The sequence below is a fragment of the Oryctolagus cuniculus genome, chromosome 11, assembly GCF_964237555.1.
Source record: "Oryctolagus cuniculus chromosome 11, mOryCun1.1, whole genome shotgun sequence".
Taxonomy (NCBI): Eukaryota; Metazoa; Chordata; class Mammalia; order Lagomorpha; family Leporidae; genus Oryctolagus; species Oryctolagus cuniculus.
Window position 1 is genome coordinate 83,246,501 of NC_091442.1, and position 19,699 is coordinate 83,266,199.

Sequence of the window (19,699 nt, forward strand, 5' to 3'; positions counted from 1 at the left end):
TCCAAGACTTAATATGAAGTAATGAATGCAACTACCTCACTAATAATTATGTCAGTATATCTGAGATAATGTATTTGATATATTATGTTAAAGTATATTATTAAAATTATTTCTCTGTACTTCCTAAATATGACTAGTAGAAAACTTCATGTATATAGCACACATGATAGTTTTACCAGATACTCTTATTTTAGAGAATCATGAAATGATTAGCATATTAAGGCTCTGAGATATAATGAAATAAAGAAATGTATTTAGCTTTAAAAGGGTTTTTTAAACAAAATTGTTGATCACGGGTTATTTAATAACTCCAATGGTACAGGGTCTTGAGAAAAAAACTTTTAGAAGTTTTGGTCTTAAATTAACATCTAACTAAGCCTTGAAACCCTTTTGTTATTCCTAATTAAATTAGGTATGATGTTATTTTTTAATTTCTATTGCTTAGTTGAGACTAATTGAGTTGAGAGTAATTATTTTTCCTTTACATCCTGTCTTTTGGGAGGACTGAATTATATGGAGTGCAAATTATGTATTCATCATTGAGTCTACTTCCAAGTAATTGAATCTTCCAGATTCTCTCTGGAAAGGTGAATTCTTCCATGCTGATTTGAACATAGCTCCATTTATATGCTCTCTTCCTAACAGGAAGCCTCCCTGCTCTCGACCCAGACTAGCATAGTATCCTACTAATAGGCATCTCACTGCCATGTTTGTCTCTCTCTATCTCTCGTACTATGCCAGAGTAATCTTTTTTTTTTTTTTTTTTTTGCAAAGATTTATTTGAAGGGCAGAGCTTACAAAGGAAGAGGGTAAGAGAGATCTTCCATCCACTAGTTCACTCCCCAAATGGCCAGGGCTGGACTGGTTCAAAGCCACTTTGTGGCAGGGGCCCAAGGATCTGGGCCGTCCTCTGCTTCCGCTACTTTCCCAGGCCACTAGCAGAAAGCTGGATTGGACGTGGAGTAGCTGGAACTCGAACCAGCACCCACATGGGATGCAGGCTTTACAGGTGGTGGCTTTACCCACTACACCAAAGTTCCAGCCCCCAGAATAGTCTTTAAAAAAAAACCAAAAAAGTTGGATTTCTTTCCTGCTTTAAGTTCTCCAATGACTTCCCACTGTACTGGGGAAAAAAAATCTAAAAGTAGTATTACCTGTATGATTGTCAAGCTGTTCCTCATACTTGATCCCAGAAACTCAGTCTGATTTTCTTCAGTTATTGCAAATTACTTCTAATTTAGGGTTTTCATCTACTATACTTGAGAAAAAATCTTCGCTAACATTCCAGGGTTCCATCTTGATCAGACTGGCAAATTTCCAAATGGATAAATTGTTTGTTCTCTTGGTGACACACATATCATTCCTAGCCAAGATTCTTCCACTGTGTGTTTTAAACCATAGTCTGGGATACCATATCTTGTAACACCACCATCCTGAATATGCAGTCCTTCATTTCTCAAATCTCCTTCTTGCAAAGTCTCTGCCCAGGTATTTTGTAGTTCCTTGCCCAAGGCTTCATAAATAATTGGTTACTTCCTGGGACACCTGAAGAAATATAATTTGTCCTCGTATAAATCAGCAGGTATGAGTAGTAGTCAGTTGGGCTGATCAGTCATGGCAGCCTTTTCCATTTTAATGTGGCCTGGAGAGGAGGTAGCATAGCTCTGTGTGCAGAATTATCTAGGAAGAAGGTGAGCAGCTGTACATGACCAAGGAATTCTTGTCATCACACACTGGGTGTTTCTCTGATCTTTCAGCCTGAATTTACAGTATTCCTTAAGAGTTGAAAACACTGCAGGGCTTGCTACATGAACATTTGGGGGATGGTGCCATGACAGTGACGGACCTTTGAGAATTTGAGATGGAGAAATATTGATTGATAACAGCTTCAAGTATTGACCAGAAGGTTCTATCATTAGCATTAGGGAAATCTTTCATGGCTGTAGAGAAAAACTGTTCTAAGACAATCCCTCCTCAAACACCAAGAAATCGATGTATATTGAGATTTTTATGTTATGCAATTTGTCCTATCCATTTTGTTAGGAAATGTATGTTTTCTGTTTTTACCCCATGTATCAGTATATAAAGTATATAAACCATATCTATCTTTATCAAATCATCTCTGGTCCTGAGATTTTTAAATGAGAAGTGGAATTCCATGATTAATTCCAGATTCCTTTCTTTTGCAAATAGTGGTAGATTTGAGCTTGGCTTCCTTATCTCTCTCCCTCCCCCTATATTGTTTGTCTGGAATCTGCAGTAAAGATAAGGCAGAGAGCAAACCTGAGTCATTGGCATCCAATCAAAACATTATGTGGAAAACTCCCTCCAAGGAAGTGCAGGCAGCACAAACAAAACTTCAGAAATAGTGGAATTGAAGGCAGAAAAATATGGTTGAAATGACTAGGACAATTGGCTCTTATTTAAAAACTTCATTTCACTTCGAGTGTGAAAAGAAATTTTTGATTTGAAAGAAACGCCTAACTGAATTTCATCAGAAATTAAAAATAGGTAGGTTTTGCTTATGTTTTCTTCATAGTTATTTTCTATTTCTTAAATATCAAGTAATTGATGAGACAGTTTATACGTACAATGTTTTAAAATGTTGTAATGAAAGCATGAACATTCAAAAACAATCTGATCAACCTATAGATCTTAGCAGGCAAGTAATAACACCACTAACAAATACATAAACTGATATATTATTTATTAAAATTATATTGAAAACAAGTGATTGTTAAAAAATATACACACCTAACATCCAAGTGTGACTAGACTCTATGCTTTCTAACAATGTGATCATTTTGAAATCTGACCCTGACACTATTGATTTCCATTTTTCCTTTGAAATTTTAGGAGAATAACTCTGTATTAAACCTCTATTTTTCAATATCAGAACCACAAACACCTGGGAAACTGAAAGCCCTCAATATTTCCACACATTCTTTTTCTCTGCCTTGGAGCCTGCCCTCTACCCATGTGCAGAAGTATCATGTGGATCTTGTTCCTGACAGTGGCTTTGTTCGTATCAAACATCTTGCTGGTGGAGAATTTCAGGTATAGTTTTCAGGATTGTAGTCAGCCTGCTTTATTTGTATTTGGTCCTAGTAGGAAAGTTCTTTATGAAACTCATCCACCATGTAAACTTATTCCTTGGGGGCTTTTTAAAAGCATAAAATGAAGACAAAAACATTGCTGTCGAACTGATGAGTGTAAGTTTCAGCATTGGTAGACTGTTACCTTAGCAACGTCTATGCTTTTTTTTTTTTCTGGTCTACACTGAACCTACAGCCATCCATCCAAGAGTTCATGAATAGTTTAACAAAGAAAGGGCAGAGCTATTGAGTAATCCAGGCTCATTAATTGTGCACTTGCCAGGAGGATCTGTCTTTAAATCATTAATGCAGGCAACATTTCTCTCTAGAGCCATCAATGTGATTCTACTGCCTGAAAAATGTAATAATGATGGATTTTCTTATCATTTTTCTTTTATTTTTTATTGGAACTTCAGAGACACAGGTATTTCATATGCACTCTTAAAAACAAGGGCTACATAGTGGGGAGTGGGTTTCTAAAGGCTCCAAAAGAGTTAGTCTTTGTGACAATAAGCCAAGAGAGGTAGAAATAGTGATTTATTTTTGATAAGTGTCTGTTTTCTAAGTTTTTAATTGATCTTATAAGTTTTTCAGTAAATAGCTATATAACAAATTTATATTTCACAAATACAGAACTTAGAATATTTGAAACAGTGCTGAGTTATATAGCAGTGTTATTTAATTTTGTTGATAAATTTGTTATTTTCATTTTCTTGATTTATAGAAAGAATTTTAATACAATTATTTGTTTCTGATGTCCTAGGTTGATGTCTTCAATGCTGATCCTGGTACCAGATATGACATAACCGGCTCTTCAATTTCTGCTACAACGTACAGCTCGGCTGTTAGTAGAACAGTGGCAACAAATGTAACAAGTGAGTGCATGTTTTAAATGATATTTTTTCTGAAGTTTATGGAATGAGTGTAATTCTATTGATAGAAAGGCTTTACATTGCCGAGATGTGCATGATAAACATGAAAACAGTTCAGAATAATTATAGCAAAATGGAAACTTAAGAAAGTGATCTGTTTAGAACCTATCTTCTACAGGTACCTTAGCTTGCTTTACTTTTAAACAGCAAAGACAATTCCTCTCTACTTGCTTGTGAAATGGATCAGACACAGTATTCATGGTGACACTTAAATAATACAGAGCCAGGAAAATAAACTCTGTACACTTGCTCTGGAAGAAGTATTCAGCTTGTAAGACAGTTTCTTGCTTTCTCAGTGTTTGTGTATAAGTTTTGCATCAAATAATTTTCTTTTAAACATTATTTGGCAGCAAAAGTGTATTTGGCTGGTAGCATTTAGTAGCATTCCATTTTTTACATTCTTATAAAAGAATGTTGTTGGTATTCCCCAAAGCATTTTGATTTTTTTTTCTTTTTGGTCACAGAGTTCTCAGGAATATAAACTGACATTGGTCTTTAAGAACTCCAAAGGCTTACATTTGTAAATACTTTCCTTACATGTTTTTATGAAGCTACCGTAATTGTTTGACCTTTCAACAAAGTGATTTTTTTTTTTTTTTTTTACTTTGTACAAAAACAGAACCAGGGCCTCCAGTCTTCCTAGCAGGAGAAAGAGTCGGATCTGCTGGGATTCTTCTTTCTTGGAATACACCACCAAATCCAAATGGAAGGATCATTTCTTACATTGTTAAATATAAAGAAGTATGCCCGTGGATGCAAACCTTATATACACAAGTGAGAGCAAAGCCGGACAGTCTGGAAGTTCTTCTTACTAATCTTAATCCTGGGACCACATATGAAATCAAGGTAACAATTTCGTAACTACTCAGTATTAAAGTATTTCATCCATTTTAAAAGTGAAAGTGGTTTTTCTCACCTGGTCAATATCCTACAGCTGAATGTAGCAAGTAAACAAAGAATGATATTCTTCCTGAATTTTAAACTTGGTCAAATGTTATAATCTCTTTTCAATTATAAAATACTGAACAGGTTGTAAATACATATTTATGTACATATATATATATACATACACATACATATATTGCATATAACATACATAATAAGTGTATATGCTGTACGTTTTTTTGAACTTTAGCTTAGTGACTTTGTTAGAAAATCAATCAAGGTGGCCAGCGCCGCAGCTCACTAGGCTAATCCTCGGCCTGCGGTGCCAGTACCACAGGTTCTAGTCCTGGTTGGGGTGCTGGTTCTGTCCCGGTTGCTTCTCTTCCAGTCCAGCTTTCTGCTGTGGCCTGGGAAGGCAGTGGAGGATGGCCCAAGTGCTTGGGCCCTGCACCCGCATGGGAGACCAGGAGGAAGCACCTGGCTCCTGGCTTCGGATTGGCGTGGCACACCGGCTGCAGAGAGCCGGCCGTAGCGGCCACTTGGGGGGTGAACCAACGGACAAAGGAAGACCTTTCTCTCTGTCTCTGTCTCTCTCTCTCTCTCTCACTCACTGTCTAACTCTGCCTGTCAAATAAATAAAATAAATCAAGGTTAGATTAAACACTGTAAGCTTCTAAGGTGAAAATATTCCACTTTCTGATCACACTTAAAATTAACTTTGTTATTTTTTTCCCAGTCCTGTTGTATTTGCACCTATGGGGTTAGAAAACTTCTAAAGAGCCAGTTATGGTAAGAAGGATGAATTCAATTCAGTTCCATTCAACAAATATTTCTTGAGCATTTACGATATAAGTTTATAAAAAGCTTTTTAGTTTTTTACAATTTAAAATATGTGCAATTTAATGAAATCTTACTTGAATAGTTACGTGAAGAAGAACTTATAAAAAGCAATGCTAAATTACTCAGGCCCTATGAAAATGTTTACAATGAAAGGGTATGACATTTCCAAGGGATGAAAAATGCAGATTTCCTTGGGTTCCTCCTTGTCTTCAACATCGCTTCAATGTGTTCTTTGAATTTTAAAGGTAATTGAGTAAGGAGAAGAAAATCTAAAAGCTGTGTAAGTAAGTGATCATGTATAGCTGAAATGCTCTTCCTGGATGCTAAGAGATGATGGGAAAGAGACTCTGGCGGGGAATTGTTCCTTACTGGAAGTGTGCCCATTCATAGAATTAAGGTAGTGAGAACTGGAGAGCAAATACAAGGAGTAGGACTCCCTCAGTAATAAAACACAAAAGCATTTTACTTATACAGAAGTCAAAAGCAAAGATTTATGATATCTATTTTGTGCAAAAACAGATTAAATAATAGGCAAACTTTTTTGAACTTACATCTGAAAATTACATAGTATGTATTTTCTATCATTATATACATAGTCAAGTTGATTTATATGTTGAAATACACTCTTGAGGGATTAAATTTTAATATGAAATAAGAAACTACTGCTGATAGGTGATTTAGCCAACCTAGCTCTGCTTAGATCCATTTTTATGGAGTTTGAGTTTTTAGTCCTTTGGATTCTCTTATTTCAGATCTGTTGGGAAGCCCCTATTCTCTGTTTCATCTCACACTTTATAAATCATTGTTGTGGCATTTACTTTGTGCAAATCAGTGTTAGCTATTTTAGAGTTCCAAAGGGTATTTGGCATGGTGCATTTGATATCTTTAGTGTAAGTCACATGTTGTGAGAAATCCTGTTAAGTGTTTTACATATGTTATTTCATTCAGTTTCAGAACAACTCTGTGACATGGATACATTATTCCCATTTTAAAGTCAAGGAAAATGTGACTTAAAACAGTTAAAGGAAATTGTCTAAAGTTACTCATCTGGGAGTAACAATTGTAGCTGTAGAGCTACAATTAAAGCAAGGTTTCTGATTCTAGTCATGGAATTTCAAAAGCTTAAGATTCTTATATTCACCTTCCATAGTATTTTTGACTACATTATTAAAGTCAAAGATAATTTTATAACCTTTAAATACCAAAAATACTCTAAATTATTAAACCTACTTATTTTAAAAATTAGTTTTCCTAAGTATTTATTAGCCTGATTAGAGTGTAAATTCCACAGAAACAATCAGTCTTGTCTGTAGAGGATATATGGATTAAAGCTAGGCTTTGGAAAAATGCACAACTTCAGCTGAATATTTTTTTGCCATATATTCCTTTCTGAGATTGATTTGAACTCCCTCAACATTTTTCTCATCTATAAAATGTTGACAATAACACTTCATATTTTGATTATATGGATGGCTACATATTTGCCTTCTACCTTGTGAACATTATGATCTAGGGAGAAAAGTATTTCTGGCGTTTACCTATAGGAAAATCGAAGTTCCATTATTTCAGAGTCTGTTTGCTCATACAGTAAACATAATCTTTTTGATCTATTTCAGGTTGCTGCTGAAAACAGTGCTGGTATCGGAGTGTTTAGTGACCCATTTCTCTTCCAAACTGCAGAAAGTGGTAATTTGTCTAAATCATTTATCAAAAATAAACTTAGTCATGTGTTATTTAAAATGAATAGGGATGCAGACAAAATCTGACACCAAATTGCATAAAATTCTCAACAGCATGGGTACTCTTTTTGATGGCTAATTTATTCATTAAAATTTATTTTATTCTTTTTGGTTACAAAACTGTGTTATCTTGGAAAACTTTGGAAAGTTAAGAATAAAAAAATAATTGAAATCACCCATGGTCCTATTATGTGAAAAATCTTATTTTGCTAATTCTGGCTGATTTTTCTCCTTCCCACCCTGTGTCATGAATTCATATCTTTGTGACTTTGTTAATGAGGACAGATTTGTGCCATGTGTGCAAGTTTTTGCCTTTTCCACCTGACATCAAACTGTAAGCATTTTTATGGCACTGGACTTTTGGAAATAGGGATTTTTAACAGCTGCCTTATTCCATAATATCCAGGCTAATATTACCAAACCGATCTAAGATGCTACCTTTCTTTGAGTAGCTGAGAGAAGAAATCCTGATGCCTTGTTTGATTCCTGTGCCTCACAGAACATACCCAGCCCATCAGCTGAGTCTCCCAGTATCAGCCTCAGAACATAGCCTGCCTCTCCCCCTTGTTGCTAATAACCCATTTTTCAGTCTTGCCTGAATGAGTGAAAGGCTCCCACTGGCCTCCTGTTTCTGCCTGGCCTGCCCATGGTCTACTCTCAACACCACACCCTTTGAAACCTGGCTTGACTGTGTTACTTCTTTCTTTCCGACACGGCTGTAATCTTAGGAAGACTAAAACCCCAACTCCTTCTAACTGCAGGACGTTCTTGCCCTTCGTTGACTTCATCTCTTCCTCTTCTCAGCTCCCTCTGTCTGCTCCAGTCTTCCACTTGAGGCCTGTGCCCTCGCTGCTCCTTCTCCAGGAATACTCTTTCACTTAGCATCCCTAGGGCTCTCTCCCCAAGTTAATTCAAGTCCCGCATGCTACCTTTCCTGACTACACCTTCTCAAATAGCCCCTACCTCCTTCCGTTTAACTCTGTGTCCACTGTTACGTAGATTAGCTCAGTAAAACACAAGTTCCATGATACAAAAAAAGTTGTTATTAAGTAGATGTTCCTGTTATTTAATTAATAATTGTGCTGCTTACTTATAACTTTAAGAACATAGAAAAGTGATTCAACGATGGCAACTCCATTTGGCCACATATATCTACTGTACAGCATATAGTACAGTACAGTAAGATAAATAAATGAACTCCTAAGTAATGTGTCAGATGGATGATAATGACTATAAAAGGATTTTATAATATCATGCAGTTATAAATATTCTATATAAAGATAAAAATTGTTTAGCGGTTCACTAATTTTAACTAATTTAAAAGGGCTCTGTGCATTGAGAGAATATAGTAGTCAATGTGAATGAATTTTATGGCCCATTTCCTAAATGAGACCCTATCTAAAGAAGCATATAGATGGTATTTTTACCACCCAGCTTAAGGAGATTTGGAGTCCCATGGTAAGTTTTTAAACTGTAACCTTACAAGTTAAGTTTGTAGCAATGTATGAAGAACTATACAGCTTTACAGTTATGAGCTTCATAATTACAACTTTAGGAACATGGTTATTCTTCCCACCATAGAAATTAGTAGTCATCAAAGAAGGGAGGTACTTTTCTCTGAAGGGAGGAGAGAACTTCCAATTTGCTTATGGCCTTGTCTAACTGCTGACGGAGCTTTTAGATTCAAAAGGCTTCCATAGGCCGGCACTGTGGCTCACTAGGCTAATCCTCCACCTGCGGCGCCAGCACACCAGGTTCTAGTCCCAGTTGGGGTGCTGGATTCTGTGGCAGTTGCTCCTCTTCCAGGCCAGCTCTCTGCTGTGGCCTGGGGAAGGCAGTGGAGGATGGCCCAAGTGCTTGGCCCCTGCACCCCATGGGAGACCAGGAGAAGCACCTGGCTCCTGGCTTTGGATTGGTGCAGCGCGCTGGCCTTGGCGGCCATTTGGGGGGTGAACCAATGGAAAAAAAGGAAGACCTTTCTCTCTGTCTTTCTCTCACTGTCTAACTCTGCCTGTCAAAAAAAAAAAAAAAAAAAGCTTCCATAGTCTAGACAGAGCATGTCAAGAGCCTCTGGTGATCAATGACGTCATGCATAAGAGTGTTAATTGTTAAATTAACAACAGAAGTCACTGTGCACTTCCCATGAAGGACTTCTGTCCTCAAAGAATTGTATTTTAAGTATGTCTAAGTGCTCACAAAAGATATATCATTCTTGGGTGCTTCTTTAATGTTAATTACATTTTCTAAAAAAATAGTGAAATTAACTTCAAGATGCAATGATTTTGAACAGCCCTTGTCTACTGTTGAGGAACAGTTTTCTTTTTGAAAATTGTTGAATTCTTTATTTAGTATAGAGTTGGTCTTCTGTGTATAAAGTGAATCAAAAATGGATCTTAGTGGAGAATGGGACTGGGAATGGGAGAGGGAGGAGGAGGAGCGATAGGAGTGTGGGTGGGAGGGCGGGTATGGTAGGAAGAATCACTCTATTCCTAAAGTTTTACTTATGAAGTGCATGAAGTTTGTATTCCTTAAATATAAGGTTTCTTTGGGGACAAAAGCATATAGCAGAATATTCTACTGCACCAAAGGAATTGAAAGAAAATACTGTGTTTGTGAATCTGGTTATTTAAAATCAGAACTGAATTATTCCTGAGGTCTAACTTATTAATGTTGTTTTCAAACATTGACTGTCAATTTTGTTTTTAATCTATTAATTTGGAAGGTAGAGTGACAGAGACAGGGAGATACACGCACACACACACACACACACAAACACACAGAAATTCTATCCTCTGGTTCACAATCCAAATAATTGCACCAACCAGGGCCAGGCCAAACCAAAGAGAGGAACCAGGGGATCCATCCAGATCTGTTACATGAATGACAGGGGCTCAAGTACTTTGGGCTGTCATTCACTCCTTCCTGGGCACATTAACAGGAAACTAGATGGGAAGTGGAGCAAGCCAGGACTCAAGCAGGCAGTCTGATAGGGAATGCCAGCTGCGGACTTTGAGATTATTTACACAACTAAAAGACAAGCGGAAAAATTCTCATCTTAAAGCTATGTATGCTGTAGGATATAAAAGAAAAGCTTACGTTTTAAATTTTAGGAAAAATTATTGCAATGATTTTTTAAATGAAACTGGGAATAGGTTTTTTGTTTTGTTTTGAACCCTGATTTTGATATGGTATCTGATAAAGCATGAGACCTGCAGATTATAATTTCAATTTGACTGTATTTTGAACTTGACATATTTTAAATTTCTGATAACTGAGCTGAACTTAAAGCAGTGGGAAAAACTAGAAGAATTCTAGGATAAAGTGGAGATAATACTGAATAGGAAGTCTTAGGATGTTTTGTACTTGCTTTGTGTTTTTGAGGCAATTGCATACCTCATGCCCTTTCATCCCTTTTTTTTTTTTTTGCAGGGGGCAAATATAAAGAAGTTAGATCAGTGGTCCTCAATTTTTTTTTTTTTTTTTTTTTTTTTTTTTTTTTTTACAAAGAGTCTCTTTGTTTTATTTGTGCTCCATAATCCTAAATGTGAAAAAGACTTCTTTGGAATAACCTGCATTTATTATTGTGAAACCAGAAGTAATGTGTTTTCCTAGGATTAAAAATACTCTGAAGAAGAGTATACAAGTGAACAATGATTCCTTACTAAATTATTATGTCATCCACAAACACAAAAAGTTTTAAGTGGAAGTATACTTTATTTTAGCCTTAAAAATATTAAGAAAATAGTTTCACGTTGATGTCAACTAAAAATGCAGAGAAATAATTTTGGAGGTTTATGTTAGATTTACAGTACTCTTAATGTATAAAAACATGCATGCTCTGTACAGCTTACACTTTGAAATGTTTTAGATACTCATACATTCTTTTATATTTATGCATGTCTATCCTCCAGACATGATCTCAAAATGTCTGCTAAGTCATCTGCCTAAAAGATGAAATGTGTTTATATACAGAACTTTTTTGGTACTTCAGTATTAAATCTTACTTGGGTTAAGATTACTCAGAAAATAATCAAGATGTAATGGGCATCTGGTGCATAAGATCAATAAGGAGAAACTAGCATACTTAAACAGGGGAAGATTTGCCAATCACAGTAAAGACTCACAATTAATCTGCAAACACCATGCAGTCACAAAAGGAAAACACATACCTACATCTCATTGAGACAAAAATAATTGGAAACAGCTTAGTAAAAATTGCTTTTAGCAGATGTTTAGAAGATTTAACTTAAACCTATTTACTTTTTATAGTCTTTTTTGGAAATTTTGCTTTGAAATTTAATAAAGATGTGATTACCTTATAAATTTCAAATTTCTTTGCATTTGACTAGTTCACAACAGCTGTTTTTAAGGTCTGTTTGAAATTTGTAAATTTGTATGTATTTTGTTATGCATGTATAAATATTTCAATCATTCTAAAATTTTGTATAGGTTATATAATAAGAAATGTCTAAATATGATCAAGATTTCTGACAAATTTTTAATTCCTAGAATTCCACAACATAATTTTTCAAACTTTGTCCTTTTGTTTTATTATATGTTATATATCTAAAGTAGAATCAAGTGTTAAATCTTGATTATCAGAGAGTTATCTTGTTATTATCTTTTTAAAATATTTGAGAGACAGAACTCCCATCTGTTGATTTACCCCTCAAATGTCTGCCTTGGCTAGATTGGGCCAGCACCGGAACCAGGAGCTTGTATACAGTCCACCTGTCTCATGTGTTAGTGTCGAGCCATCACCACTGTTTTTTCTAGGGTATCCATTGGCAGGATGGTAAAGTGAGGAGCTAGAGGCAGGAATTGAATCTATGCACTCCTACATGGGCTCCAGGTGCCTTAACTGGCATCTTGCTAGCTAGGCCAAATACCTGCCACGTTTCATCATTTTTGTTAACTTTTAATTCCATTTCATCAGTTCTCCTTGGAATGAATAGAACTCAGAATTTAATAATGACAGCCTATTGGATGGGTACCCATCTGATGTTAGACACTAGAAATGTATAAACATTCTAGAAATAGGCTTTTTAGTGCAAATTGTTGGATAATTATTTCAATTTGGCACTTTGTTGATTATCTAAGGAATCTGCATAATTCCAAAGTATTAAAGTAACAGTTTATTCTAACCTTTTTTGTATATTCACAAACAACTGTTGATTGAATATTTTCTCATTAATTTGAAGTGTTACCCAACACATGCAATGGCCCAATTACCCTGCAGTGAGCTCATTTGACTCAACTCTTTGTCTTCTTAATTTTCAGCAAAGATCAATTAAATATATGTTAAAACTCTTGCTCACATAGCTTTTATCCAATGTGCTGTATATTTAATTTCATATATAGCCCTAACATATAAATGTCATTTAAAGTGTTATAATAAGGTTTTTCCCCTCTCCTTCAACCCTTCTCATTCCCCCAGCTCCAGGAAAAGTGGTGAATCTCACAGTGGAGGCCTTCAACTATTCGGCAGTAAACCTGATTTGGTATTTACCGCGTCAACCAAATGGCAAAATTACCAGCTTCAAGATCAGTGTCAAACACGCCAGGAGTGGGATAGTGGTGAAAGATGTGTCAATCAGAGTGGAGGACATTTTGAGGGGGAAATTGCCAGAATGTAATGTAAGTGTCACGGAGCACTTGGTAGGTAAACGTACATTTTCAAAGTGTCAGCATCTAGACACTATTTATTTTACCAAAGTGGTCATTAGATTATACATAATTTATGGTGTTAAATTGGAATACCATGCTATTGTCTAAATCCAAAGTGGAGCATTGGAAAGCAGTTGGGAATTCTAGAGTGAAAGATTAAAATCATGTTTGGAGTTCTGCAAAGACTTCACCCAGATGTAGTATTTGCATAGGCTATGGAGGAAGGACGGAGGGAGGTTGGATGAGGGCACCTTTCCTGGGAGAGGGTACTTTATAAATCCCCGAGGTGAAAATATGTAAGAGCTAGCTGGAGAAAAGGAAGTACTTCCATCTGACAGATGCGGAGAGCACATATAGAGGAGTGAATAGTTAAGATTAAATTACAGAGGTGACTTGTGTTTTGGTTTGCATCTTTGCTAAAAAGAAAAAAATGTGTTATCTATTTGTTGTTATCTGATCATTGATGACAAACCCCAGGAACAACAATGATTATTCCCTAAAATCAGTTTGGTGAACATGTGGTATTACAGAGGGAAAAGCACTCAAAAATATTTCCACAAATTATTAAGAATGGAAGTCTCAAACTCTTTTTCAAGTTAGAATGTATTTCTAATACACACACACATACACACACACACGTAAGCACATATCCTCACACTTGTCAAGTATGCTAGTGCTGTTATCTTTTGAGCACTTATGAGAAAAAAGTGATAGTAACAGCAAGAAAGTTCTTATATTGGAAATTTCATGATAATTAAATTCTTTCTGCTCTCTGGGTATTGATTCTTACTAATGATTTTGCTGCAGTCTTATTTTAAGCCACTGGAAATCCTATTCATGAGAAAGATTAAAGGATGCAATAAATATATCTTTTTCTAAAACAATATGTGTGGGCATAATTAAAATATAGCAAATTCATCCATAACTGACTCCATTAAAATGCTTTGCTAACTATGCACACGCACTGATGAGTAATATTTCTAGTATAAAGGGAAAAGAGCTGAATGGAATTTCTGATGTTTACCGAAAGATGCCAAGTTATTTTTCTGTCGATATTTATTCCCTTCGCTAGGAGAATAACGAGTCTTTTCTGTGGAGTACCACTGGGCCGTCTCCGACGCTTGGCAGAGCTACGCCTCCGGCACGCAGCACATATCCATCGAGCACGCCGGCAGGGAGGAAGCTCAGCTCTGTGTGGAAAGAGCCTATAAGTTTTGTGGTGACACATCTGAGACCTTATACAACATATCTTTTTGAAGTTTCTGCCGTTACGACAGAAGCGGGTTATATTGATAGCACCATTGTCAGAACACCGGAATCGGGTATGTTTTCATTTGGGGTAGAAAGAAAGATTTAAATGATTTGCAAATTGTTCTTTGGTTTTGTTCACATAGATCTTTTTGTTAATTTTTAAATGCCCATCCCCGTCCCCTGTAATAGATAATAGACTCCCATTTAGCATTTCTTCAAATTTCTCTATTCTTTCGTGTTAAAGAACCAAAGTAAGAGTTCAAAAACAGAAAAATGAAAAGGGTTTTTGTGTATAAAAGCACATTTATCTATTTGAAAGGCAGAGCAACAGAAGGAGAGATGCAATGACGGGGGGGGGGGGGGGGGTCTTCCGTATGCTGGTTCACTCCCCAGAGGGCCACAATAGCTGAAGCCAGGAACCAGGAACTCCAGCTGGGTCTCCCACATGGGAGGCAGGGGCCCAAACGCTTGGGCCATCTTCTGCTTTCCCAGGCACATCAGCAGGGACCTGGATTGGAAGTGGAGCAGTCAGGACTCAAACAGGCACTCTGATACGTGATGCTGGCCTTGCAAGTAGCAACCCGTGTAGTCCCCATCGAAGGATTCTTAAGCTACTCACCATGATGCTGAGATCAACTTTTATTATTCTGTGATGTCAGCAGTTTTTAAATGATCATGTGGGCCCTTCCAAATCACCTATAAATTGTCTTCCCTTGGCTCACTGAAATTGCTTTATCAGATTTAGAGAGACCAGCTGCAATAGTATCACTAGCATGTGATCAACTCTCAGTATCAGGTAAATACAGAAGCTATGATACATAGCTTTGCATTATAATTTTCACATAGGAAACATGGAGAAATGTTAGTTCCCACCTTATGGCAATAGTGTTAGGATTAAGTGAATAAGTTATTATTGCTAATAAATTTTAGGAGTACATATTTTCTAGGTGTGGGTATTCATATATTGAATTCTGGTCTTATACTTGTGTCCAGATATGTACATGGTCTAGTACTATAATGTCAGGTTTTAAATTAAATACCTCACATATTATGTAGATCATTATATAGCATCAGACATTCGGTGATTGGTAATTTTTTGAGGACACTAGAAATTATTAGTAGGGCAATTTTGCTAAAGCGTAATATTTTCTTAAACATAGCTGTTATCTCCTTTATTGTCCATTGAATATGTTTGAGGTTTTTTCTTGATTTAAATAACCATTTTGAGTCATACCGTTTCCTTCTCTATACTCTTTATGTAATGAAAACAATTTTTGTGAGAATCACTCAAAATGAGATTTTGCAGACAAGTTTTTTTTAAAAAAAATATTTGGAAATGCTTCATTTCAATTAAAACAAATCATTAAATATAGATACTCATCTATAATAAAACTTTAAAATATTTTATATGTTAGCAATGTAACATTTGAATCTTAGATGTGAGTTACAAATTCTTTCTTAGAGCAAAATACACAAATATTGATTTTTTTTATTGTGGTGCTGTAACTTCTTTTTTTATTTTTATTTATTTTTTTAATTTAGTAAATATAAATTTCCAAAGTACAGTTTATGGATTACAAAATATATGGCCGGCGCCGTGGCTCACTAGGCTAATCCTCCACCTTGCGGCGCCGGCACACTGGGTTCTAGTCCTGGTCGGGGTGCCAGATTCTGTCCCGGTCGCCCCTCTTCCAGGTCAGCTCTCTGCTGTGGCCTGGGAGTGCAGTGGAGGATGGCCCAAGTGCTTGGGCCCTGCACCCCATGGGAGACCAGGAGAAGCACCTGGCTCCTGGCTCCGGATCAGTGCAGTGCGCCGGCCGCAGCGCGCCAGCCACGACGGCCGGCCATTGGAGGGTGAACCAACGGCAAAGGAAGACCTTTCTCCCTGTCTCTCTCTCTCACTGTCCACTCTGCCTGTCAAAAAAATAAAAATAAAAAAATATAAAAAAAAATTGATTTTTTTTAAAAAAAGAGATCATTGCCAATAAATCCTGAGCATTATTTCCTTAATTGTTCCACGTCTGTCTCCTATAGTGAACCTGTTTATCAAGTCAGATACTCAGATCTTGTTGAATGCAGTACCTATGGAGGTGTAAATTTATTAAAACAATGTAATATTTTATAGTATATATAGGAATGAGATTGACACTGTGTTATCATAATACAGCATTAACTAAAGTTAGTAATTGAAGCAATTAAGTTCTGATGATCTAGCATGTCTTATGTCATTCAGTTATATTCTGTAATTCCTTTTTTCTAGTTAAAAACCCTTTGTGTTTGTTTGATATTTCCTTCACATTTTATGAATATTCAATTATATGTTCAATATGAATTTTTATATATTAATTTTTTCCCATAATCTTTTTAGTGCCTGAAGGACCTCCACAAAACTGTGTAACTGGAAACATCACAGGAAAGTCCTTTACTATTTCATGGGACCCACCAATTATTGTAACAGGGAAGTTCAGTTATAGAGTTGAATTGTATGGACCATCAGGTACGTTGTAATTGGTTTTGTGTTTACATTTTTAAGTAAGAATTACATTATAAAATATGTTGTTAGTATGAAACTTAGAAAGTATCAACATTTTGAAAAAAGACTGCAAGTGAAATGCGTAACAGAAAAGTGATTAAGAAAGGCAAAGTCCTTTGATTTTTTTTTTTCTTAAAATCAGGAGAATAAAGATGACAACACACTACTCACAGTCTGTATTTCATATGGAGGAAGCTTAAAAAAAATGAGGAATAGAAGGTGTTCGAGGAGATACATACCTTCAAATATTTGAAAATGGGAACGTTGACTTAGGTGCATAAAGAACAAGGAGCTTAGATGATACGACACCAGATTTCCATTTAGACAGAGGAACTCATTTTTTAGAACTAAAGAGAGCGCTTCTAAAACACAATATGGACAATCTGTACCTTCTGTTCAGTGCTGCTGAACCTCAACTGCTCTAAAAATAAAGTCTATTAATAGTATGGGCAGCTTTATAAAGTAGAGCTTTCTATAACAGGTAGGGCCTGAGCATCCACTTGCCAGAATATTTTCAGGGATTCCAATATATTACTGGAAGTGCACCGAATAGACGAATTCTTTCCTAATCTGAAATCTTAGTTTGTATGAAAGAAATTTACATCCATCAATCAGGAAGTAAAAATAAGCTGATACATTGTCATTTATTTGGAAGAATGAAAGCACATATGAACTTCCACTATGAAATTTCTTTGATATGAATCACATGCATGACTACATTTATCTTTCATTTCTTACTTCTGCTAAAATTAGGAAATATTTTCAGTTCTTTAAAAAAATATTCCTCTCCATGTCCACCCCAGTGCGCAGGAGCAGATTTGGGTACACAGATCAATCTTTTCTAGCTGGTATTATTTTCCAGGCTTGCAGTGGTGCTCTTTGCCGATAAATCAGTAAGATGTAGTTAGCAATGCAGAAGGCGTTAGTGGCCTGGACGAGAGAAGTTGGGGAGGAGCATGCGGGGTGAACTTCTGATGGGAAAGTGTTAAAGGGAGAATGGGAAGAGCACATTGAACAGTAGGGCTGGACACTCCTTGAGTTTGGCTGCAAAGTGAAGCAGTAAACGGCAGGGCTGGGCCGCAGCAGGGTCAACTGGTTTCTGTTCAGGAAGAATAAACAAAGCTTGTTTTTACATGCGGAATCTGAGGAAAACGGGAACCATTAAACATATAAGCAAAATGAGAATCACTGGAAGAGAGTCTGTGTAGACAAAAAGCGAGATCCGCCTGAATGTTTGCAGGGATTATCTGAGATAAGAACACGGAAAGTTTGTTTATAGTAACAGGTTTTAAATCGGAATATATGGACACCGATGGCATGTGAGTGGGAGTCTGCAGCAAATATCTTCTGATTGTTGTCATTTTGTTTTTCAAGATGAGGACAAGCAAGATGAGGCAGAAGATGCTAGAGGTTTGAGTGGGGAGGGAAAGTGAGTGCATGACTGGACTACAGATGGCACACGCCATTCAGGCTCATCTGAGATGTGGCTGTGACTGAGGAGATACTTGGTGGCGTGGTTTTGTGCTTTTCTACATTCTCTTTAACAAAAGAAAGCAAGGAAGGCAATGGAGGCTCATTAAGGCAGTGATGGTAGTGGATACTGGCATGGTAAAGAGTGGAAAACAAATGTTGAGGGACTAAAACAAAAAGTACTAAAGTGTGTGGAAAGGTCAGTGGACTGGGGTCCCAGTGAACTGGAAGATCAGCTCTAGATTTCTGGGTTCTAGTCAGAGAGAGTGTCTTGAAATTGGAATGAGGGCTGATTTGCAGCTCTTGGTGGTAGTGATGGTGTTACGACTTGAGGAAGTGCTGGAGGGTGGAGGAGTAGATTACTTAAGGAGAGATGGATTTAAGGAGTGTTTCTCAGAACATTAAAATCGCCACAATTAAGGTAGTCCCATTGAATGATGAATGGGACCATCTAGAATGAGAGTGAGTGGCAGCTGTTATTGCTGACATGTGATGAAAAGCTCTGTGTTCTGGAAAGAGGCAAGGAGAATCTTCCAAGGGAGAGGGAGCAGTAAGGACCTGGGAGCTCACTCGAGCCACCCCCATCTGAGGGCCTGCCAGGCAGCAGGGCTGTGTTCCCAGAGAAGAGCCAGTAATCACTGGGGTCACAAAGGTGAAGGAAATATTCAGCCGGCGCCGTGGCTCAATAGGCTAATCCTCCACCTTGCGGCGCCGGCACACCGGGTTCTAGTCCCGGTTGGGGCGCCGGATTCTGTCCCGGTTGCCCCTCTTCCAGGCCAGCTCTCTGCTATGGCCAGGGAGTGCAGTGGAGGATGGCCCAGGTGCTTGGGCCCTGCACCCCATGGGAGACCAGGAAAAGCACCTGGCTCCTGGCTCCTGCCAGGATCAGTGCGGTGCGCCGGCTGCAGCGGCGGCCATTGGAGGGTGAACCAACGGCAAAGGAAGACCTTTCTCTCTCTGTCTCTCTCTCTCACTGTCCACTCTGCCTGTAAAAAAAAAAAAAAAAAAAAAAAAAAAAAAAAAAAAAAAAGGTGAAGGAAATATTCAGAGATAGATCTGAAGATTTAAGGAATTTTGTTCACAAGGTAAACTCAAAATATTTTCTAAATGTATAATTTTAATCTAAGATGATAATATTTAGCATGTTAATAGAACGAATTTGAATAAAAATACATCACTATTACCATGTTGGTAAAATCTGATTTTCTCTTTTAAATATGTCCGATGTAACAAGGTTGTTCAGCAGAGTTTTATGATTTAATAAAAATGATCTTAAACACTGCAGAA

The 19,699-nt window shown here is 37.0% G+C and overlaps 1 protein-coding gene across 1 annotated transcript in view; it reads left to right on the forward strand.

The window, feature by feature from the left end:
• Positions 1 to 19,699, forward strand: part of PTPRQ (protein tyrosine phosphatase receptor type Q) — a 252,679-nt gene that overhangs the window by 24,389 nt on the left and 208,591 nt on the right. Inside the window, exons 3-9 of the mRNA XM_070053189.1 lie at positions 2,897 to 3,057; positions 3,859 to 3,970; positions 4,647 to 4,873; positions 7,369 to 7,438; positions 12,929 to 13,128; positions 14,231 to 14,480; positions 16,778 to 16,906. Coding sequence (XP_069909290.1) covers positions 2,897 to 3,057; positions 3,859 to 3,970; positions 4,647 to 4,873; positions 7,369 to 7,438; positions 12,929 to 13,128; positions 14,231 to 14,480; positions 16,778 to 16,906 — 1,149 coding nt within the window. The remainder of the gene's footprint in view (positions 1 to 2,896; positions 3,058 to 3,858; positions 3,971 to 4,646; positions 4,874 to 7,368; positions 7,439 to 12,928; positions 13,129 to 14,230; positions 14,481 to 16,777; positions 16,907 to 19,699) is intronic.